Source organism: Fonsecaea monophora, assembly GCF_001642475.1.
Source record: "Fonsecaea monophora strain CBS 269.37 chromosome Unknown Scaff1, whole genome shotgun sequence".
In the NCBI taxonomy this organism is placed as follows: Eukaryota; Fungi; Ascomycota; class Eurotiomycetes; order Chaetothyriales; family Herpotrichiellaceae; genus Fonsecaea; species Fonsecaea monophora.
In genome coordinates this window covers 803,461-826,631 of record NW_019173932.1, presented here as the reverse complement: position 1 = coordinate 826,631, position 23,171 = coordinate 803,461, and the positions used below count along the sequence as shown (strand labels likewise).

The 23,171-nt window shown below is 53.3% G+C and overlaps 9 protein-coding genes across 9 annotated transcripts; 3 read left to right on the top strand and 6 right to left on the bottom strand.

Annotated features, from left to right (window-relative positions):
• Positions 1-583: 583 nt before the first annotated feature.
• Positions 584-1,405, top strand: AYO21_00283 (hypothetical protein; the record flags this gene model as incomplete). Its single annotated transcript, XM_022650273.1, has 1 exon — positions 584-1,405. The coding sequence occupies one exon, from the start codon at positions 584-586 to the stop codon at positions 1,403-1,405; it is 822 nt and encodes a 273-aa protein (XP_022517599.1).
• Positions 1,406-4,514: 3,109 nt separating this feature from the next.
• On the bottom strand, positions 4,515-5,555 carry AYO21_00282 (hypothetical protein; the record flags this gene model as incomplete). Its single annotated transcript, XM_022650272.1, has 1 exon — positions 4,515-5,555. The coding sequence occupies one exon, from the start codon at positions 5,553-5,555 to the stop codon at positions 4,515-4,517; it is 1,041 nt and encodes a 346-aa protein (XP_022517598.1).
• Positions 5,556-7,390: 1,835 nt separating this feature from the next.
• On the bottom strand, positions 7,391-7,864 carry AYO21_00281 (hypothetical protein; the record flags this gene model as incomplete). Its single annotated transcript, XM_022650271.1, has 1 exon — positions 7,391-7,864. One exon carries the CDS (start codon positions 7,862-7,864, stop codon positions 7,391-7,393), a length of 474 nt encoding a protein of 157 aa, XP_022517597.1.
• Positions 7,865-8,203: 339 nt separating this feature from the next.
• On the bottom strand, positions 8,204-9,753 carry AYO21_00280 (hypothetical protein; the record flags this gene model as incomplete). The annotated part of the gene is made up of 5 exons (XM_022650270.1): positions 8,204-8,379; positions 8,503-8,646; positions 8,758-9,015; positions 9,085-9,288; positions 9,348-9,753. 5 exons carry the CDS (start codon positions 9,751-9,753, stop codon positions 8,204-8,206), a joined length of 1,188 nt encoding a protein of 395 aa, XP_022517596.1.
• Positions 9,754-10,967: 1,214 nt separating this feature from the next.
• AYO21_00279 (hypothetical protein) lies at positions 10,968-13,377 on the top strand (the record flags this gene model as incomplete). Its single annotated transcript, XM_022650269.1, has 2 exons — positions 10,968-12,502; positions 12,654-13,377. The coding sequence occupies 2 exons, from the start codon at positions 10,968-10,970 to the stop codon at positions 13,375-13,377; spliced, it is 2,259 nt and encodes a 752-aa protein (XP_022517595.1).
• A 700-nt stretch (positions 13,378-14,077) lies between these two features.
• Positions 14,078-15,261, bottom strand: AYO21_00278 (hypothetical protein; the record flags this gene model as incomplete). The annotated part of the gene is made up of 2 exons (XM_022650268.1): positions 14,078-14,748; positions 14,802-15,261. The coding sequence occupies 2 exons, from the start codon at positions 15,259-15,261 to the stop codon at positions 14,078-14,080; spliced, it is 1,131 nt and encodes a 376-aa protein (XP_022517594.1).
• A 1,333-nt stretch (positions 15,262-16,594) lies between these two features.
• On the bottom strand, positions 16,595-18,376 carry AYO21_00277 (hypothetical protein; the record flags this gene model as incomplete). The annotated part of the gene is made up of 1 exon (XM_022650267.1): positions 16,595-18,376. The coding sequence occupies one exon, from the start codon at positions 18,374-18,376 to the stop codon at positions 16,595-16,597; it is 1,782 nt and encodes a 593-aa protein (XP_022517593.1).
• Positions 18,377-19,985: 1,609 nt separating this feature from the next.
• Positions 19,986-20,675, top strand: AYO21_00276 (polyubiquitin; the record flags this gene model as incomplete). The annotated part of the gene is made up of 1 exon (XM_022650266.1): positions 19,986-20,675. The coding sequence occupies one exon, from the start codon at positions 19,986-19,988 to the stop codon at positions 20,673-20,675; it is 690 nt and encodes a 229-aa protein (XP_022517592.1).
• Positions 20,676-21,331: 656 nt separating this feature from the next.
• Positions 21,332-23,086, bottom strand: AYO21_00275 (hypothetical protein; the record flags this gene model as incomplete). Its single annotated transcript, XM_022650265.1, has 2 exons — positions 21,332-23,029; positions 23,084-23,086. The coding sequence occupies 2 exons, from the start codon at positions 23,084-23,086 to the stop codon at positions 21,332-21,334; spliced, it is 1,701 nt and encodes a 566-aa protein (XP_022517591.1).
• Between the last annotated feature and the right edge of the window lie 85 nt (positions 23,087-23,171).

The following is a 23,171-nucleotide window of genomic DNA, read 5'->3' as shown; positions in this document are numbered from 1 at the left end:
TATATGGGAGAGAAAAAAGATGGAGATCTTGTTCGCATCTGGTTTGGGGATATTAGCTTGGCTGTAACTGAAGCTAATGACGAGCTTCCTGCCCAAGTATAGCCGTCACAACCATCAAGCTTTGGGTGGTACCAAGAGATCCCAAGCCTTCCGGATACCTTGGCTTTGATCTGGGCATTTGGGTGGTGCAGAGCAGAGTTGCATCGTGCGCTTATCGACCCGATTGTGTCTCCATGGCCAAGATTGGGATTTGGTGGGATTGAGTAGCAAACCTGTATCAAGTAGCCGAAAGACATAGCACCAGATAGGAAGTTTCCAGCTGACGTGACGCAGGTTTCTGAAGACGAAATCGCTGGATCAAAAGAGGGAGATAGTCGAGTGGAATCTCCCGGAGAGGATGACTGGAGAAGGAAAGCGTGATGGAAGCATCCGCCAAGGCTTGAAGGAGATCGACGCGCCAATGTCTTGGCACAATGAGTGTCTTATCACGTGATATCACGTGATACACTGTTTTCTGCCTTTAGATTTTCCGCTTCCGAGCCAATCGTCCTTTCTCTCACCTTGATGGGCATCGACCAACACGATGGTGGCCCTTTCTCAGTCGGATGTGGCGGACATCAACACCCTCTCACGCTATCTGTCTTGCTTGCAAGTCCCTTCGCTCCACACCTGCTCTGCCGTGGATGTCGTTGTCTTCTGTGGCAACGCGATCCTGCCCATTGCCGACAACGTCTTCTCAGCCCTGGAAGCGCGTCCAGATCTTACAAAAGTCTTGGTCATCTGCGGCGGAATTGGGCACTCTACACGATTCCTCTATGAAGCTGTTCGCGCCCATGACCAATACTGTCGGCTGGCCGACGAAATCGATGGGCTTCCCGAGGCTGTCGTCTATGAGCGGATTCTCTCCGGGTATTACCCCAAACTCCACGGACGAATCAAGTCGGGTGAGATAAAATGCATTATTGAAGCCAATTCAACCAATTGTGGAGCCAATGCCATTGAAACGCGCCGAGTGCTCGAGGCACATTCGATCTCGGCACCCAGGTCTTGTATCGTCGTCCAGGAGCCGACAATGTCGCTGCGCACCCTGGCTGCCTTTCAGCACACTTACCAAGGCGTCGAGCCGTCACCTGAATTTCTCGCCTGTCCGACGTTCATCCCTCTGGCTTCTCTAGATGAAAAAGGTATGCTGCATCTCACAGCAGACACATCAGGTATTGAGTCCTCCGCACTTTGGGATAGCCACCGTTTCATTGACCTCCTGATGGGGGAAATCCCTCGGATACGAGACGACAAGAACGGGTATGGCCCAGAAGGAAAAGACTTCATTGTTCACGTTGATGTTCCGGAAGAAGTGGAGGCTGCCTGGGCGCGGCTCAGCAAAATCCTGCACTTCAAGCGCTGATATGCTATATTGAGTCTTCACTTGGCTGCAACCCGGCAGCGTGTAATTGTCTCTAAGGGACAGGTATACGACCTTGAAAAAGCTGAGTGGCCTTTCTGGCCAGATGCGTCCGGCTCAACCGTCGACGTGGAAAGCTGTATTTCTGAGATCCCCGACTTTGCGACATAACTCTCCATATCCACTATCGGATCCTCGGTCGCTGACCACAGTCGTCTTCCCTGTTAAACTTCATCCCACCAGGTTGGGTTGCCTCTTCCACTCTGGCCCTCGTACTTTTGCCGGCGATGCGAAGCACAGTCTTTTGTCTGTCCGGCCACGGTGCGATGTCTGTGCCCTTTGCACGGTTTGTTCTTTTTGGCATGCTTGCACAAGTTGTCCTTGGTGATCATGGCGCCTTTGCAGCCCGCGTTGGGACAGTGATGGTGGATTCGGATAGTTTCGCACATTGTTGCGTTTTTGCCAAATATTGTCGGGCTGATTGTTTGCGACTTGCAAAGAGACGGCTATGCTGAGAAGGTCGACACTGACACTGACACTGGCAGTACAGGACAATGCTTCTGACTGGGGGGTTTTGGCCTGGTTGGAACTTGTATTCGGTATGGTCGAGACTGGAACGGAAGACTTGGAGAATTGGAAGACAGAGTGTTTGGGTCATGGGTCATTTATGGTCGATGCGCTGAGGCTCTCCATGCACCCTGCGCCGCATGACACCCCATCTTGTCTGATGTTTGATCAAGGCAGAGCTACAAGCGGGTTCCCGCCATCTGGGTCCTGAGCGAGCCCGCGACGTCAGCCTCAGAAAGACACATCCTTTGTGGGTGGTGGGGGGTTTTGGGTTGGTTTGTTTCCATGTGTGTATGCGCGCGTGCGTGCGTGTGTGTGTGTTGTTTGTGTCTGTGTGTATTTTGTTTCGTGTTTTCCTGTTTCCCAAATGTTACTACAAGCTTACGTCTTCAAACAAATCTCAATCTCGTATACAGGTGGAGGAGGAGGGGAGGGTGTGTACCCGTTGTTACCGATGTACATAACAAAACATCCATAGCTACTTTGCTTCCTACCACCTATCTACCCACCCACCTACATACCTCGTCGTTACATAGCTGCCTACCTGCCAACCTACCAAAACAGGCAAGTGACACGAACCAGACTTTTCAAATCTCAAGCCCCCAACGGGTGTTTGCTTGCTTGCCTGCCTTCCTCGTCTCGTTTGCTTCCTTGCTTGCTTGTTTTGCCTGCTGCTTGCCCCCCCCCTTCTCCTCTCCCCCGCTAACGGACGTTACCCCTCTGTTCTTGTTTCGTTTCAGACCACAAGATCACGAAGAGCAAACTCGGTAACGGGATCGATCAGATCAGATCGGATCGGATCGGATCGCGAAGGGTAAGCTAGGGTAAGGTAAGCGGTGAGGCTGGCCAGTTAAGTAGTACATAGTACGTACCTGGTAATCAGGAACAGGTAACAAGTAACGAGTAACGAGTAACGAGAAACCAAGAAACCAAGAAACAAGTAACGTTGGCCAGTGGCCAATGGCCAATGGTCCTGTGACTGGTGGCTGACTGGCTGGCTGGTTGGCTGGCCGTTGGCCGTTGGCCCGGATGAGAATTTGCGATTTTGTCCAGGTTTTCACCAGATTGGTTGATTGATTGATTGATTGTGATGTGGAGGGTTTTTTTTTTGTTTGTGTGTGCACATGTGTGTTTTTGCTTGAGCAAAGGACGAGAGGGAGAGATACGTACACGCTCACATACGCAGACGCATACACACGTACACACAATAGATACAATAGATACATGACCACATACATATTAGGTACAGCACACCACAGAGACAGCGCAGCAGTATATTTACACAGTACATAGCACCTCATATGTAGATAGATACAGCATGTACCTACCTACCTACCTATCTACCTATCAAGGTACGTACAGTAGGTACATAGGTAGCTAGCATATCTCCAGACCAATTACAAAACCCAACATGACATATCACCTACTCCCCCTTCGACCATTCAACCCTGTGCCTCCGTGTCCCTTTATCCAGTTATTCCTCCCCAAACCAACCAAAAAAAAAAAAAAAACCACGACGTGGGAAAACAAAAACAAGGAACCAACAGGTAAAAAGGTTTCAGGAATTCATAATCATAACTCATATTTTTGGGGGGTCGTCATGTCGTGAAAATAAGTCAGCAGCGATACCGACCAAAGGGTACTAACTAACTAGTAAGGTAAGGGTAAGGTAAAAAAAAAATTAAATTACAATGCTCGTGATGGGGTATGTATGTAACAACAACGGCCGTCCAGTCCAACAAGCAGGGTTGTGGAAAGGGAAGGAAAGGAAAGGAAAAGGGAAAGGGGGTATCTGCATGCACGCATGCATGCATACATGCATAAGAGGCATGTATGTGTGAGTCTGTGTGTGAGTGTGAAAAAAATGCACACAAACATGGGCCACACAAGATCTCTCCCGTGGAACAAAGATTCGTCAAACGGATCTGTTCTTTCTTTTTGAGAATCTTCCCGATCGGATCGCCGTGATCCACCCCGTGCATTACCCTCCCATGCCTAATCTTCGTTCACGTTTCGTTTTTTTCGGGTTCTGGGGTTTTCGTTGGCTTTCGTAGCTTTTCTTTCGTCTTCGTCATATGTTCCCTCTGGTAGGGGCGGTGGTGAGGGGGTGGGGTCTCTCTGTTGGTCGGTCGGGTGGGTGAATGACTTGAGTGTTGCCATGCCTTGCCATGAATTGGAATGGCAAGAGAACATCAAGTCAATGCAAACTTGGTCTCAGTCTCGGTCTCGGTACCGGTCCCGGTCTCTGTTGACCACGAACAGAAACCCATGGCAATGGCAAGCCCATCCAACTGGAAAAAGTGGGAAACTGATGGAGTCTCTCAGGTTTGCCTCCTCCATGATGAATTTGTGAGAGGGGACTAAGCAAGCAAGCAGAACCCCGAGATCCATCATCCACACACAAAACAGGTTTTTCCCCACCAATTAACAAAGTCAAGGAGGGAGGCAAGCAGAAGATTTGGCAAAAAAAAAGGATGCCGAATGCCTGAATGCCTATTGCCTTGATCTGCCTAGCAGGTCAAGGCAGTCCTGCTTGCCGGTCAAATCACGACACCCCAACGTCGATCCTGGCGCAGTTGGCAATGGTCGAGCGCACTCGCCGGTGGAACCCGCCGTCAGCAGCCGTGTCGTACATTTCGCTAATCTGCCGGGGTAACATGCCTACGCGGCTGATTCGCTGTCTGACGGCCTCCTTGGCAGGGCCCAGGGCGTTGGCGATGCCGTCCACCCCGATCCGGAAATTGTAGCAGATGAGCTTGTCGTGCTTGACCCCCGGGTAGTTCTCGGACGAGGCCGCGACCGAGAACTTCAGCTTCGAGTTGGCAAACGCAATGGCCGCCGACGGCGTGAAGCAGTACTGCTCCAGCACTTCGGCTTGGATCGCTGACATGTCCAGCTCGGGTTCGGGTTCGGGTTCCCAGCAAGGGGACGAGCACACGCTTGTCGCCGGCGTCGAGACAGGTGACGAACTGCCACTGGAGATGGAGCTTCGAGGAGAGCCACGTGGTGATCGGGGTGACCGAGGCGACCGCGGTGAGCGAGGTGAGCGAGGTGAAGGAGGTGCATTCATGTCGGCATCAAGCCCGTCAAAGGCGAGCGCCAAGGTTCGGAAATGCGAGGATGAGCAGGCGTCCAGTGTTCGGGCATAGAAGCGAGTCTCTAGGACCTTGAGCCGGGGGAGATCGCCGACACAGATGTCGACGAGAGTGATGTGGTCCTTGAGGATTGTGTCGGCGTCGGTGCTGTCGCCAAAATCGACCGCGATGTGTGTCAACGACGATTTGATTAGGGGATGGATATCCGGGTCCGACAGAAATGCCAGGGCGTCTGCCGATGACCGGAAGACCAGCGCGTTGAGACTGTAGAATAACGTGATGGCCTCTGACCGGATCAGCTGGCAGGTATCCAAGAATCCACGAGGGTCGTCTCTGGGGGGCCGCGATGGACGAAGTCGACGTTGCGACGGACACCTCAGCCTTAGCGGTTGCGACTGTTGAAAGGCGAATTTATAGATGAGATTCCTGACCTCGGGGGGAAGGTTCAATAGCATGGAAGACATGTCTGGAACTTGCGACGACGACGCCATGGTTGTGTCGTCCTGTCTGGCGTGAACCCACAAAGGTTTGTTTCGAGGTTCAACCTGTTGAACCGATGCTGAAGAGAAGACGACAGAGGTAGAAAACAACAACAGACAACAGCTCGACCGTTGAAAGGGGGGTACACAAGATAGTGACCGGGTCTGTCTCTCCGGGCTACAGCGACAACAAGAGCTCGGGAATAATGTCGTTGAGAGGAATAATAATCGAATCCACCAGGGGGGTCTGTGCTATCGGGTTGGTGGCGTCTTGGGCGCGGCCTGTTTGCACAGCGGTTCAAATAATTGATCCAGCGAGGCGGTACTCGTGAGAGGCAGCCCGGGGCCAAAATTGTACAGAGGGCTACTAAATTAAGAGTCGAGTCGATCCCGCAATCTCGTTTCAGAGAGCATCGAGGCAAAACGTGTTTTGGTGTTACTCGGTTCTTCGTCAACTCCCAAAGGTTCAACACACAAACCACCTCTCTGGTCAAGAAACCAAGGGTGGGCTGAAATTCCGGGAGGGAAAGTCGAAGAATAACCCGCTGGGAGGAAATGGGCTTTTCCCAAGCTTAAGATAGTACTGTACCGAGTAGGTAGGCCAGGCTGGTTGAGTAACGAGAGTATGTCCAGTATGTCGTAGTTGACGGCCGTGTGGAGAATAGGCAGGCAGGTTCGAGCGAGAGACTCTGGCTGAAGCAGGAGAATGAGAGAGAAGGGGGGGTTTCGCTTCAAGAGAGAAAAGGGCGAGGTTGGTGATGGGCATATACTCGCTAAAGTGCCATCTACCTTTTTTTCACTCTTTTTGTCGAAGGTGACGCTTGGTGGTGGAGGTTACCGTTGGTACTAGTTACTGGGGTGGTTGGTTGGTGACACGATTTGCGCCTCACACCCAAAGAGAAAAGGGTCGGTTTTTTTGGATTGTGACTTTTTTTCCTTTCTTCGATGATACGAGTAGATTTTTGTTTAATTGACATGGGACCTGGCATGGCGCAATGTCTCAGTTTAGCCCCTTGTACCGTGGCCTCGTACCAGAAGAGGCAGGGCAAATCTGGGCTATAGCAGGTTTAGCTGCCCTCTGGGAAATTGGATCAATGTACCTGCGCAGTGGGGAGCCGGGGTGGCTACGGAGTATCGACCAATCATATCTGGCACAAGTGGAGTTTGAGCCTCAGGGGTTGCTGTGAGTGGCGGATATGCTCGGGGCTTGGGGCACTAGTGTCAACTAGCCGAGTCTTAGCAGAGATATTAATATCCGTAGCCTAATGCAAGCCACAAGGCACTGCTCCGCTCAGCCAATCATTTGAGCCTCCCTGGCAACCGCCCCAGCCACGGCCTTGCCAGAATCCCTGATCCAGCGAAACTACTTCCCTGAGGCTTCCGCTGGACCCCTGTTCATCTTGTGCTGTGCTGGTGCTGGAAACGACCATCTACAGCACTGGGCTCCTCGGACTCGCTGCTACGTCACTCGTGACCACATTCCGATAAGGTACGAGTACGACAACATGGTCACACACCACTCCAAGGATGGGGGAGGCAAGATCCAGATTGCCAAAAGTGTGATTGTCCGCTCGCGCATCATCCGATCATGATGATACTCGGTAAATGTCTGGGGTTGCTGCCTCCTTGATGGTACTTTGTAAGCTTTTTATCATCTACTTGTGCGTACACTCCGTATGTACCCCTTCTAACAAGTCTGCCCGGCCTCCCTGCGAGGTATGATGGAAATCTCATGCCATCATCATCATCATCATCATCACCATCGGAGTTTTTCTCCCTCTTTCTCTGTTCCCCTCTTCTCTCAAAGATTTTGTGCCACCCACACGCCCCCCCTCCTTGGTTCCATTTTAGACTTTCAACGCCATCTTTGTACTCACCTCTCCTACGCTAGCTCCACCCCCCGAGGCGAACTCGTGTTTGTCGTCCTGTGCCAATACCTTTGCGGTTAACTCGTGCCTCTGCGTCTCGGTCGCATCCGCAAAATGTACCACCACTTCGTCACCAAACAAAGCATTGATCTCTTCCAGCGACTTGCCTCGAGTCTTTGAAAGAAATTTGGTTGGATCAGTAACATCCTCGTCAAAAGAGAATGAAGTCTCTTTTCTTACCTCGGGACACCAAAAGTAAAAGATCCAGATGTTGACAAAGGTCAGGCAGATGAAGACGATATAGTATTTCCATTTGATGTTTGCCAAGGCCGTCGGCGCAGCCTCGACATACACCAACGTCGAGAGAAATGTCCCGGCGAGAGACCAGGCCACGCCCTGAGATCGGATGGTGGTAGGGAAGATCTCCGCTTTCATGCGGCCCAAAATATGCATGTCAGCGGGAATCCGGGGGATGCAACCTTTTTTTTGCTGCGAGTTCCGATATGGCTCGTGCGAGACGAAAGAAAAAGATGACAAAGGATGAGGAATGTTTCCCCCCAGCCGCGCACCACAGTCTTACCATGGGTTCACAAAAGGCCGCCTTACCGACCACCACGCTGGGATGCCGGCAGAAGCCTTACGGCCCCGCTCCGATCAGATCAGGGCACCACACGTTCGTCGCACCACCGACTTCTATTATTGCTGGCTGCGCCGGCCGGGGAGGGGGGTTTCATGCATGGAAGGTGAGGAGAAAGTGGGACAAGAAAAAGAGAAAAGAGAAAAAAAAGGGAATCACTCACAGCAATACACATAGCCCACCACATCGATGCCACCTCCATAGAAGCTGATGAAGCAGAAAGAGAAGAACACCCCCATGGACAGCCCGGCCTTGTTGGTGGTACCAGCATACTCGGCTATCATGGCGGTTTCCAGGCACACCGACAGCATGCATCCGGTGAGGCCGGCGACTATATTTTAAGCGACCGTCGCCCTTTTTAGCCCTTTTGCCATTCCGATGGGTCACACAACAGAAGAAGAGGGGGATCTTTTCCCTCCTTCTCCGAAGGAAGGATGAGAGTTGGAACACTTACGCAGAAGTGGTTTTCGTCCTACTCTGTCCAAGAGCAGCGCCCCAATGAAGTTGGAAATGGTCGCGACGGTGACATAGGCTGCTCCCAAAATCAAGGGCACCCCGCCGGTGAGTCCGAGATTCTGGTACAGGGATACAATGTATACTGACAAAACCCATCCCACCCAGCATAAGAGTCAGTGCAAGCTGAGACTTGACGCGGTGTAGCCTTGTTTTTGCTTGTTCTCTCAAAAGCTAGGCTCTCGGAAAAGCTTACCGTAGATCACCTGGGCACCCGTCGATTGTGCGGCATACTGGATGAAGAAACCCATCCAGAAGCGCTTCCGGTAGGTCTTGTTTGTGAACATGCCGCGCCATCCCCACTGCTTCCACGCGGCCGCGTCTACTCGCACCTGCTCGGTCATTTGGTAGAATTCCTCGCGCGCATATTGGAGGCCTGCTTCGTCCTCGGCTGCGCCACCGTGCAGCCGCCTGACGATATTCCAGGCCTCCTCGCGTCGGTCTCGGGTGAGCACTGTTGGGACCAATGTGAGCGTTTGGGCGGCCAGGTAGGCCATTTGTGCCCAAAAAAATGGTGACTTACGCCAACGAGGAGATTCCGGGATCCAGGGACCGCACATGGCCAACGCAAGGGGTGGTATGATGGACAAGGCAATGGGGAATCGCCATTGGAAGGAAAGGTTCGACGAGTAATACGTCCCAGCGCCCACCCAGCCGGCAATGGCGTATCCAAAGACAATCCAGGTGCCGTGTTGACCCACGAGAAAGCCTCGCGCGTTGGGAGGTGCTGGATGGTCCACGTTAGCAGCAACACCCCACTGAATCTGGTTGCGAAGGGACATATACAGATTTCAGATTGCATAATGGGGATCAAGACCACCATCATGCCGATCCCGTACCCCGAAATGAAGCGCGAAACCAGGAACATGGCCATGTTGACAGAGCCCGTCTCGAGGGCACCGCCCACGACGTTGACGGCCGACCCTAAATACATGGTCTCCTTTCTGCCGCGGGCTTCGCACATCCAGCCCACATGCAGCGCCCCAAACAGCGCTCCTGCACAATACAGGCCATTGATGGTGCCGGTGATGGCGTTGGTGTAGTCCGAGTTGGCTTTGAGATTGAAGTATTGGATGAAGCCGGGCTGCCCTATGGTGTTTGAGATGACGGAGAATCCATACCCAAAGGTAAGACTGCCCAAGGTCAGGACCAGGATGATGCGTAGGTTGTAGAATGTGTATGTCCTAGCCATCTTGTCACAAGTGCTGATAGCAAAAGAAGGAGATGGCGAGATGGGTTCATGAATGCTGCTTCTGGGGGGGACTTGTGGGGTCTCCACGCATTGATATATACAATGTTTCCATCTCCATACTGGGGGTCTTCGCTAACACGCGACCACGATATTGTCGTGGAGAGACCTTGACAAGTCAAAGGTCTGACTACCACTAGGTCTTAGCCTATACCAGGCTTACTCGGTTATCCAGCCCAGATGATGGCCATTTCACCCGGCCTTGTGGCGACGCAATGGTAGACGGTGTTTTTGGTGCAGGGCTTCCTATTCCAGCTGGGTCTTTACATATTGTTTTATTTTTTGTAAGGTACAGGATGGCTTTTGTCACCTTATTGCGGGGGTGACAGGGCGATGGTCTGCAAGTAACGAGGTACCAGATGTCGCCTCTTTCGCATTGCAGGGCGTGAGACGGTCGTGATGTCTTCCAGGGATTCATTGGAGAGAACAAGCACCGACCCTTGTCTGCCACCCCTGCATTGTTGGCGTCGTTGGCACCGTCGATCCTTCTCTCCATCCGTTTTCTCCAACTCTCACCTCGAAGAATCATTGCCGATATAATGCCATATGGCCAGGTCCCGAGGGGTGGGAAACACGGCATGGTCTCTAGCGCCGTCAATGCGCATACGCACGATCGGTGCGAGTCGGGATCGCTGGGGATTATCCTAAACCAGAAGACCAGGTGAGTCGTTCTTCTGCAAGATCCATCCTTGCATCCAGAGACAAGGTGGAGGATGAACCGAGGGCGGGCAATGGCCACAAAAAGAGGGGGAAAGGGTGGGTGTCTTCTTGTATCCCCCTCTACGGCCACAATGGACGAGAAGAAGGTCTTAGGGACGGACCTTTCTCCTTTGACATATCGAAGCGGTATGCTTTATACTACACAGGCTTTGGTGGCTCTATTGAGATGCTCTCAAAAGGCACATCCCACCATCTCCTCACCGACATCAGGCGGTATGAATACCAGTAGCCTGACGGTCATCTCGGCCTCGATTCCGCCCCTTGGTCTTACCCCGACCTTTTCGTCTCGCCCACAATCACTATTCATAAGGAACAGCCCGTCTGGCCATTTCCCGGGACCATAGCCTATGACTGACGGACCCCCCCTTCTCACCCTCCTCCCAACACCGCCCTTTCGACTTTGGGGAGTTGCCGAGAGAAAAAAAAAACAAGACACAATGGCTCCACCCATAATGGACCAGCCGCATCAGACCTCTTCGACGCAGCGAGGGCGTCCTCGACAGCGCTCGGCCGTCGCTTGTACCTGGTGCCATGCAAGACGCGTTAAATGTAATGCCGCGGCCAAGGGGACGCCATGTTCCAACTGCGAGGCCGGTGGACGCCACTGCATGCTCATCGAGAGCAAAAGGGGCAAGAAGCGGAAAGTGTCGACTTCTCCTTCGGCCACTCAACGCGACCTGTCTAGTATCGCCCAGGCCTCGCCTACAGAGACAACCCCGGGCCATGGTAACGTCTACGACCCCCTCAAGGGTGTGAGGAACCAGCCCAAGAGCCCCCAGGAGAGCCATAATCCTCGGACGGGGTCGACTTCAACGGGTGTCCCCGACAAACCTGATCTGGCACAAGACTCGCAGGAGACTCTGTATGCTCAGGTGCTTGACAAGGCGACCGACACCGGGATGCTGCAGCCGGATGTCAAAGAAGGCGTCGTCCATGTCATGTACATGGGGGAGACGTTCAACTTGACGCACCTGTTGCGCCAGACGAACCCCGACTCTGCGCGGTCTACACGAAAGAGACACTACGTGGTCCGGTTCAATCCCAAGAACCGGACGGCCGACCCTGTAGAAGAGCAGGAGGAAGAGGAGGACAATGTGCTAATGTCGTTTCTCCAGCATCAAGGCTGCTTCCGCCTGCCGTCCGTCCATACTTGCTACCAGCTGTTCCAGACCTATTTTGAATATGTTCACCCTCACTACCCTATCCTTGACCGCGAAGATTTTGCTGCGCAATACACTGATCTCCAGAACCCAGCGTCGTACCTCCTGCTCCAGAGCGTCCTGTTCATGGCCTCGGGACACTGCGAGCTGTCGGTTCTGCTCGAGGCCGGGTTCGAATCGAGATACCACGCACGAAAGACCTTCTTCCAGCGCGCAAAGGCCCTGTACGACAACGACCACGAACCCAACAAGGTGACGGTCGTCCAGGCCGTATTTCTCATCAGTTTCTGGTGGAACGGGCCCACGGATCAGAAGGACACGTGGCACTGGCTGGGCATCGCCATCAGCCTCGCGCTGACGCTGGGCATGCACCGATCGACGCAACTGTCCGACATGAAGCCCAAGGATCGGTGCCTGTGGAAGAAGATCTGGTGGTCACTCTTCGCCGAGGACAAGCACGCGGCGACCGCGCTGGGCCGCCCGGTCCACATCCGACGGAGAGACTGCGACGTCGAACTACTCGAGATTGGCGATTTCGACGACGAACCGCGTGTCGCGAGAGCAGACATCTTCGGCCGCCCCGAACGGGTCGACGGGCTCTATGTCATCGCGTTGGTCGAGCTTTCCATGATCGCAGAGAGCATCGTCGAGAGCTCCTTCACCGCCTTCAACGCCACCACCTCGGATAATGCCGACATGTTTCAGTCGTGCTCTCAGGCACTGGAGCAGTGGCGGTCGGGACTCCCGCTTGAACTGCGCATCGAATACACCAGCAACTGCCTGTGGACGAGCATGCTGCACATTGCACACAGGTAGGTACCTAGATATATTTCTTCCCCTCTCGCGCGGATATGATGGGACAGGAAAGGGAGTACTTGTCCTCCTAATCTCCTTAATCTTTGTGTATCTGTTGACTAACCATTTTCTCCCGCGTGGGAGCGGGTGTTTGGTGTGGAAAAATAGTTGGTTCGAGATCGTCACGCACCGGTCCATCTCGCCGCAGAACCTGTCGCCGCCGTCGATGAAGACGGCGCACTGCCTGGCCATGGACGCCGCGAACCGCATGGTCCGCATCGTCGAGGAACTGCTCTCGCAGTCGCACATCCTGCACTGCCCGATCCACATTGTCCCCGCGCTCTTCGCCGCCATGGGCATGCAGGCCGTCGACATCTGCTCGGGCCAGTCGATCCTCGAACAGCTCGGCGTGGTCAAGGTGCGTCTCGCCATGATCGCCCTGCGCGAGCTGCAGAGCACCTGGCCCGTCAGCGGCTGGATCTTTCGCCTCTTTGCAAAGATTGTCCGCCGCATCCGCCACGGCGACGAGCTCCTCCCCCACGAACCTGTCAATGCTTCGCCTCCCGTGCTGATGAAGATGAAGATGAATAGTCACGATGTCGCTGCTGACAAGGGCGACAGTCCTGTACCGCAGAGCCAGGTCGTCATTGACCAGCAGCACCAACAACAATCAGTATTCACCGGCAAGGCTCAGTACGGACAAGGAGAAGGACAGGACCCAAGCCTCACACCGACGACGACGACAGCAGCGTACACCATATCGACCACCCACCCCGCCGGACGGTATCTCTTTGCCGAGACATCCAGCCTGGCAATGCCCGTGAGCTATCCAGCAGACTGGGGAACCATCCTCGACGACGGAGCCTGGGCTGATTTGGAGTATGAGTTTTGAAAATTCAAGGGCAATAAAACACCCGGGGGATCGTGAGGGCCAAACACGCACAAAATAATATAGGTAGCCTTGGAGGACGTCTGTAGTGCCTATACGATACAAAGGGACCCATACCTGAGGTAAGACCTGATGGTTGTTGTGTCAGAATGGACACCAGAAGACACACACTCATACTCACTTGAGAGCCAATCCCGGCACCATGAGTGGGAGTTTCAACCCGTGTCTATTCCTTGATTCCCTAATCCATCCATCCTCTTCCCCTCTCTAGCTTTGTGCAGCTGTGTAGCACAGCATTGTTCAAACAAACCGAAACGCCGGCTGCCTAAACCCTGGCACAGAACCCAAGAAACGCAACTTTTGGCTTGTCCCGTACAGCGCCCAGCGTCCACTAAATGCCCCATTGATGGTATCCCGCACATAAATGGTGACCTAGTTGTAAATCCCAACAGCAACGTCTTTATAAAACACGTATTGACTTTTTGTATCCTGCACTCCTCGCACAAACAAATTCGATCATAATCCTAGGTCTCCCAGGTCGACACGGTTGAACGAATCCCGTGTTCAGCATGAAATAATCTCGTCCGTCTCGAGAACCGTCCGGCTCTGGATGTGATCGGTAGGAAAATTTCGGTATCGCCAAATGATGCCCAGGGTTTAGCGAGAGATGTTCAGATGCTTGCTGACCTGGTAAAATTCGCCCTCAGTCTTTACGCAACGGGAGGATGGTAGCCCCGTTGGACTTGGGTTCGGTCTCAATCTTCCCCGTCACGACTCCTTCCAGCTTGGCGGTGATTTTGGCAAAGAGTGGTTCCAGCTTCAAGTTCCAGAAGTGGCTGGCCACACCGACACAGGCAGCCATGATGACAGTCGCCAGGGCACGCCGAAAACTTCCTGGCAACGGATATCGCTCCATCTGATACTCTTCGCCATCTGGGGCGTGGTCGGTCACTAGCTGTTTCGCTTGGCCAAGGTGCAATGCCCACGCGAAGACGGTCCTCAAGAACATGCCGTGGATGAGGTAGATTGCAAAGCTGACTTTTCCGAGCCACAGAAGAGGTGGACGGCTCAACATCCACCGGGCGTGAGGGGAGATGAGAATACCAAAAACAAGGAGAATTCCGCCCAGAGAGCCGTACATCCGTTCAAGAGCGCTTGTCGCTTCCGAGGGGAAATATTGTGTGGCGAAATCACGGAGCCATGCCGACCAGGCTGCAGCTTCAGCAAAAGAACTAGGGTACGACATGAAGACCAGAGAAACCAAAATGACAGGTGGTGAAATGTAAGGCGAGTAAGGAGCCAATCTCTTAGGGATATCCGAGAGGCTGAGTTCGCTCAGGGCAATACCCAGAAAGCAGCAGAGACCTGTCCAGGCTGCTGAGGATTAGCTTGTGCCTCATATGGAGCACTACTGGCAGGCAACTTACGATCACCAATCAACTGACTCCAGTTCAGAGACCAATACGCAAGGAAAAGTAAAGTGACTGTGCGCCAAGTAGGAGTCATGGTCACCACCAGCGATAAAGCGCTGATAATCATAATGCTCCCTTGGAGTAGGTATATCAGAGCCCATTGCGGTTGATCATATTCATTTTCGTCGCCGTAAATCCAAGTCGCCCACAGAGCCCCGAGCAGGTCCAGGACTGCTTGCGGCCAGGCAGGGCTGGGTTCGGGAGTGTTGGTGTACAACCAGTATGCATCGCTCTGTTCAGATATGGAATACAGGTCCAAATTGCAAAGAAACCACGAGATGATGGTGGCAATGGTCGCCGGAAGGACAAGCCGAAAAACGCGACTGAACGACGACGAGGCTAGTTTCCGCAAGGCCTTATCGACTTGGTCTGTTCTGGCAAGCTGAATGGGCTTCAGTGCATTGACGAAACCCATGAGGATGAAAAATATGGCCACCCATGAATGCCCACTGGCCACAAGGCGAAATATCGGTCGTTGGAATAGGTATGGACTGTCGCTGAAAGGGGCACAACATGGCGGAACCAGCGCTCTCGCATAACATATCACAACATGGGAGGAAACCACAAATACTGCTGCAATGCCTCGTAGACCCTAGCTCTCATGTGTCAATGACCATTTGTTGCCGTATTGAATTTTATCGAACGCCACCTACATCGGCCCAGCCGGTATCTTTCATGGCACGCTCCTTAACATCGTGAGGAAGCCTAAAAGAGGCCAACTGCTGAAGAACCCGACTTGCTCTGTCCACCATAACGCTGATGATGATGATGAACTATGTGGAACATGGCAAAGGGACGAGAATTGCAGATGTGCGTTGTTCTTTTGCAGAAAGGCGCGCTAGAAAAGGTGCTGGTTCAGCCTCGGGCACCTTGGACGTGGGTTGTTTGACCCTAGAGTGGATGACAGGGCTGGTTCAGGGTGTCTGTGGGCATCGACTGGTCGGATCGCCGTGTCCCCTGTCCCGTGCCGCGCCAGGCGAAGGGGGCGAGGTTGTGCAAGGCCCGCAAGATGGTGGAGGTGGTGATGGAGGGCGTTGGCGCAGATGGTGTTTGGGCTGTTCGCTTAGTCAGAAACTGCGCGTCTGGAGCATCTGTGCGCGGTACCAGACAGCCAACTGATGCGGTATCTGTCTCTTCTTATCTGTTTCAACTTGATCCAGTCCTCTCTTCATCAAACGCTGTGTGTCATTGTTGTCACCGTCCCATGCCTGCAGACCTCGTCGTGACTCCCCTTGACCGCTCACGCACCCCTCGACGCGTCATCGCTTCTCCTGCGTGATGCGCAACGATCAGCGCCACTTCTCTCTTGGGATTGGGAACTTGAAACACAGAAGTAAAAGACCCTTGCAGAGGGCAAGGCCACGCACGCCCCACGCGTACGAGGTATCGAATACATGGAGCAGGTGCATGGGCAGAGCACACATGCCACATTACAATAACAAGGGGGGAAAGTCAGACATAAATTTGTGGTACAGACACTGTCGAGTCTCCAGGTTGGTAAATTCGAGGGGTATGGCATCTCTTGTGCCACCCTGCATAGAGCCATCAACAACCTCTCAAGTGTTACAGTAAGAGCTCGCCATTCCCAGCACAATGGATCAGCAATCATTGTTTCCCTGGATCTTTGCAGGTAGCACGAGATCAATGGACACAACGCTAAACAGAAAATCAACATCTCCAAAGCACCACCCAGTTCCTTACAGAATCGGGGACCGTGCCTTTTGACTTTCAAACGCCCCTTACATCCATTACGTGAATATCGCCTTTTCAAATGCGGCCACATCTCCCCCCGCGACTCTGACCGCCTTCAGTGCCGCCTCACTTAGCTTCTTTCTCTTTTCCCTCGCTTCCTGTTCTCTTCGTGCCCTAGTCTTGGAACTTCCACTAGGTGCTACGTCGCTCAGCAACTTTGCAGAATCCTTAGGCGTGAAGTTCACAAAGTCAATCACCGCCCCTCCGCCGGTAGGCGTCTTGGGAGCTTTTGGCGTCCGAGGAGGTCGAGATGACGATCTCGTCCGTGGCGTTGGAAGTGGATCTTGTGCGGCACTGCCCTTGATGGGCCCTGACTTGTGGATCGATTTCCGTCGGCTGTGGCTGTAGTCGGTGACGCTGCGGGTTGGCGATCGCGCAGGGTTGCGTCGGGGACTGACGTTTGTTGGTGACACTGACGGCGACGGTGATCGGGATGGTGACCGTCGTTGTTTTCGAGGTGTGGTGAAAGGAGAGAGGTCGGGAAAGAGGTGGGATTGAGGCGGTGGAAGAGGTGGATAAGAATACATTGGACTGGGCACCATGGTTGCAGGCGGGTAAGGCAAGGCAACACCAATAGGGGCAGGCGCTGGTGCAAGATAGGCCTGTGGCTCGTAGAGCACGGCTTGGCTCATCTGCTCCAGCTCCGGATAGTGGATTCCGAGTCCTGTCAGCGAGTTATCATTCGGCTGGTGCAGAATCGGATGAGGCACCCGCTTCGGAGTGGGAGCAGCCAATGCAGGGTAAGACTCTTCTGGTGCCAGTGTCGGTAGCGGAGGATGAGCAGTCATTGCGGGCGGTGAAAAGACAGCCTTTGAGTGCATGCTGAGGTTTGTATTCGAGGTATGCGTTCTAACCCCCTGCGAATGGGTTGAGCTACCCGATGATGGCAGGCTTGTGCTGGTTGGTGATGGCATTGAGTTTTGCCCCTGCATGCCATGTTGGTCGTGCAGGAAGAACGTGTCAGATCCATAAGTCTGCTGGTCGAGTTGTGGCCTTTCATACTCTGGGCTGAGCAGCGCTGGATCAATGGCATTGGCTTCTGCACGGCCTAGACCTCTGTACTCATCAAAATATCCATAGCCTTGGCTGGTAACGACGTGATTCTGGTTCATTATAGCTGCATTCATGTCGCGGGCGAGGCGACCCTGTTCGCTCTGCTTGTTTACGGCGGGGCGTGGCTGCAATGGACGTTCATAAGGCATGCGCAGGTGGAAGTTCTGAAAGTCTTGTTGCCAATTGCTGGTATCGCCATGACCGGCGCGCGGCGATATTGGGAGTTGCGCATACATCGGGCTGGGTGACAAGGTGGTTTCGCGAGAGAAGGGAAGCCGAACGTACGTGGTCGGGTCAAACGCTCCAGCAGCGGGCGAGGTGACGAATCTCTTTGTTCGGCTGGGCGATGAAAGCTCCAGCGGCGACACGGGACCTTGCGCATGGTGCAAGTTGTGGCCCATGGTGTTCATTGTTTGCATTTGTTCTGTCCGCTTTGTCTCTGCTCTGCGTGTTTTCTCCACTGCAAGCCTAGGAGGCTGTTGTCGCTGCTTCAAACACCATATGCCCTTGCGCCATGGTTGAGGAGGTGAATGCTCGACCTTCGCCGCTGAAGCATCAAGAGTCGGGAGCTTGTATTCATCCTGGCTGAAAGCGTCGGCGAAAAGAGCTTCGAATTGGTCGGGATGAGCCTTGTTTTCCTCATCACTGCCGTCCAATCTGTACATCTCCTCGTTGAAGAAGTCGTCAAAGGAATTGCCTTCATCGGGGATATTTGGAAAAAGCATCTTGAAGGGTTTTTCTTCTGCTTGGATCAAGCAGTCAGGAGAGCTTGTAAGAGACATTGGCAATCTTGGTAGACATTGTGAACGCTCGAGTTTTGTCAAAGGGGTGACAGGCATGAGAGAAAGATGTACACCACACAAGGAAAGTAAACAACATTTTCTGAGCACCCGGGAAACCCAGTGGCGAGGCTAGATTTGTGAGGAATGCTGCCAAAGTGGAATTCGTTGTATCCTGTGATCCGAGCGCTGACGGGATGAAGTCACCTGGAGAGAAGAGGTTGTAGAGGATCTCGACTTCTTTCAGGAAAGCAGTACTTGTGTTTTAAGCCAGCTTTTGACGATATAAACATAGTGATCGATACAAAAATGTCCAGCTATTCGCTCGTGACAAGCATTGTGGTGCTGCGTATAGAATCTGGACCTCCTGGCTTTTGGTAGGTTCTTGAAGCCCCCAATATCTCCGACCACATGTTATTCATTCTTTTCAGATCTTCGCTCACCGTTCTCAAGAGTACCGACATTGTACATCTGCGGGTTGCTAGAAATATGTATTACCAGATGGATCCAAAACCAATGCTGAAGGAATATCGCACTTTTAACCATGGCCATGACATTCTTGACTTCTTTTATCAAAGAGAGCCCGGAAAGAAGCCAAGGGATTCAAGTCAGGCAGGAACATTGTGTTCGGTCGCTATGGATATCACGCCATATTGCACGAGTGCAGTAGTTTGTGGTGGCAGTGGTGGCAGTGGCGGTAACAACTGCGCTGAGTCATAACTTTGATGGAGGCCACCAGCACGGCGTCCGTTGGCGTCGGCCACCAACGTCATTGGGGGCCTTCAGGCTGATTTTGTGGGGGAGGCAAACAACACGAGGCCGACTGAGGACCGACTGAGGTGCAACTGTGGATTTATCAGCAAACCAGAATCTGTCAAGGCTGGAAGAGAAAACATCGGAAGGCGAGTCCTTGGGAAAACTCTGGCCGACCCCCTTGGTCCGGAACCCGGTAGATTGCGCAAGAGATCGAGCAATGAGCAACACAGCGTGGGTGATAAGAGGGTGGGAGGAGATAACCGCCTCCGGTGTCTGGGCTCCGTAGCCGTGGCAATTGCTCACGCGGACAACGAAAATTGAGATTGAACCAAGAGGGGAAGCCTGCAGCAACGCGGGAGGACGCGGGCGTGGTCGAGAGTCAAGAGATTGAGTTTGATACCGGCTAAGATGCTGTCCTCCTTTCACCTGGGCGACGGCTGTTTGGTGAAATGAATCATGCCTGCGCTTCTAGTGCAGGTGAGAGGCTTCGGTTGCCTTCTGGGGGTTGCTAGCGTCCCTAGCCACCCTCCTTCTCCTCCTTCTATTGGCCCGGCCACCGCGGTCCACCTTCCCCCACCTGTCCATTGCCACTCTGTCACTGCCTGCGCTCCCACGCCTGCCGCCTTCCCAACTTACTCCTACTACTTAAGCCGCTCCTCTCTCCTCTCCTCCTCATCTTCCGTTCTTTATTACCACTCACACCCAACTTCACCCTTTCAAAGGATCAATTCCCTTGCGCGATCTTTCATCATCTCATCAACATACAACTTCATCCGCTTCATCCTTCACCCCCGCAGTCATGCAGATATTCGTGAAGACTCTTACTGGCAAGACCATCACTCTTGAGGTCGAGTCCAGCGACACCATCGACAATGTCAAGTCCAAGATTCAGGACAAGGAGGGCATTCCCCCGGATCAGCAACGTCTCATTTTCGCCGGCAAACAACTTGAAGACGGCCGTACCTTGAGCGACTACAACATCCAGAAGGAGTCTACTCTTCACTTGGTCCTTCGTCTCCGCGGAGGCATGCAGATATTCGTCAAGACACTTACTGGCAAGACGATCACGCTCGAGGTTGAATCGAGTGATACCATCGACAACGTCAAGAGCAAGATCCAAGACAAGGAAGGCATCCCTCCGGATCAACAACGTCTGATCTTTGCTGGCAAGCAATTGGAAGACGGCCGTACCCTCTCCGACTACAACATCCAGAAGGAATCAACCCTCCATCTCGTCCTACGGCTTCGCGGAGGTATGCAGATATTTGTCAAGACACTTACTGGCAAGACGATTACACTGGAGGTGGAAAGCTCAGACACAATCGACAACGTCAAGTCGAAGATTCAAGACAAGGAGGGTATTCCGCCCGACCAACAGCGACTGATCTTTGCTGGCAAGCAGTTGGAGGACGGACGAACACTGTCGGACTACAACATTCAGAAGGAGAGCACTCTGCACTTGGTGCTGAGACTGCGTGGAGGTCAGTAAGCAATAGTAGCAATTCGGAATCGATGAATCATGCGGCGTTGTGGCTTTCTAAGGTGGAAATGCCTTTGGGTTCTATGACATGACAGCGGACAATATACAAATAGTCCTCGGGAATCAAATATTGCAGCTGGCGTAAATGCTAACTGCAAGCTGGTTTTTTGTCAACAAATGTTTCTTCTCATTAGATCGCGCGTGCTTTTGACAACCTTGAGATTGATGGCGATGTTGTTCATCCCTCAAAAGGTTGGTCATATGTGGCTGGTATCACTTGAACGTGGTAGAAAGAGCACTACCACTCATGTCAGATAGTAGGATGAAACGAAGCTTGACATGCCAACCCTATGTGACGTGGTATTGATGTCTCACAACATGATTGTTATGTGACTCGAGCCCTGAACTGGGATGTGAGATTGCAATGAAGGGGTGGTGGAACTCATGAGCCATGAACTCTGGGTGCCATCCACCCATCCGCTTCGCTTCGTGATTATGTAAATCGGTCATAACGAGTGTAAGAAGTGATTTCGATGCCATCAGGCTTCCTTCTTCCTGTGTTTCACCAAGTAGACTCCCTGTTTGTTTGTTTGTCTCCTTGTTTCCTTTCCCCCCGGTCCATCCATCCATCCATCCACCTACCCATTCATCCATGCCCGGACCTTTCACCATGTACCAATAGGTTCCAACATCGGGCCAATGATATGAGGCACGGCCGGGTCATCGTGGTCCTGGTGGTGCATAAACGACGCAGAGTACCAGAGGACCTGGTCCTGCTGTGCGACGTCTTGGCCCGGGGTGTTCATGATCTTCTGGAAGTTGGCTTGGGTGCATTGGAGCGGGCCGAGGGGCCAATCTCCATCGATGCGAGTGCAGCCGTCATCGACCGGGGCGTCGGCCTTGACGAGCCACAGGTCGCCGACGCCGTAGCCGGTCGTGTCGCCCGCGTCGCCCTCCTTCCTGTCGCTCTTGCCTGGCGTCAGCCTGTAGCCCCGGTTCGAGGCCGTGTTGACAATCTCCCAGTGTCGGTTGGTTTCCTTCTTCATGTTGCCCGTGTACTTTTGCGCGATGCAGTGGGCGCCGTCGCACTGGCGGACCTCGTTGTTCCTGGACGTTTCGATGTCAAAGTCGAAGCGCCAGTACGCGTGGTGATGATGCTTGACGCACACGCAGTGACGATTCTGTTGCAGCACCCCGCCGAATCCCCACCGCGGCGCGATCTTGCCGTTGGCACCCAGAGTCCATTGAGAGACATATCGGTACCAGTCCGCCCACAGTTGCGACCTGATGACAACCCGGTCGTCGTAGACGTCGAACGAGACACCCCGAAAGCCCTCGTTATCGGGTCTGCCGTCGATGAACGTGGAGGATCTGCCTCCTGTGCACTCGCGGAATCCGGGCACCCCAGGAGCATCGGCACCGGGACAGTCAAACGGAAACTCCCTATCCACCCAGTCTCGATATGTAGGCCCGCAACCCGGCGACTTCTCCAGATAGTTGACGTTGAGAATCGGTAAATGTGCCTTCTTCAGCACCATTTTGTTCTTATACCGTACGTTGTTCAATTCCACGCCAGAGCCAAGGCTCCCGGACGACGCTCCAGGTCTGACCACTTCCAAATCCCAAAGGACATTGTTGTGGAGGTCGGTGATTGTCACATGTGCCGTCCCGACCTGCCGACCTGACGCTATGACAGCCTCGTTCTCCGGTGTTCCTGAACAGCTTGGCAGTGCCTGGATGAGCTGGACTGGCGTCGCGGTCCGTTTGTACATGTTGACGTGGAACGAGCGCAGTGTATCGTTGCTGCCGTTGCCTGCTTGGATGTGAAGGATTCGAGACGTTGACCCATCAGAATTCGATTCGTGTATGAGGGGTGGCATTCTGCTGAAGACGGTCGCATTGGGCCCGAACCCGGCGATTGAGGCTGCGTCAAGCAGTTCATCTTGGTTTGGAAGTGGCTGATCGTTCGTTATGTCAAGAGACGCAGCGGATAGAGGTCCAAGGGCGTCGTCGACATTCACGTAGACCGTCCTGCCATGTGCGTAATCTGCTACAACGGCTCGAAAGCTGTTGCGCTCATTCTTCTCGTTGGGTTCACGCAGATTGTCAACGTGGAGGAGCCTATGGGTTGTTCCGTTCAGGGCCTCGTTAGCCTGCCCCGTCAAAGCATCACGAACTTGGCCAGAATCCAGGACTCTTGACACTGCAGTCTCAAGAGCGTTGCGATGCACCTGTGTTGTTGGAGTGCGGATGAATAGTTTCAAGGAGTGGGTGGTGGTGGTGGTGGTGGAAGCCAACACCGATTGCTCCTCCCAAGCAAAGGCAAGGCTGAGAAGAGCCAATGCAGAGAGAAAGATGTGATTCTGCAACCGTCAGTAAGTCTCTAGATAGTATTTCTTGACGCCCTGAAACTTTACCATGTTGAAAAATTGCTGATCATATGGTCTTGTCACCCGAGCCTTGGATGAGGGATGGCATCTAACATATAGATCTGCCTGCTGTCCG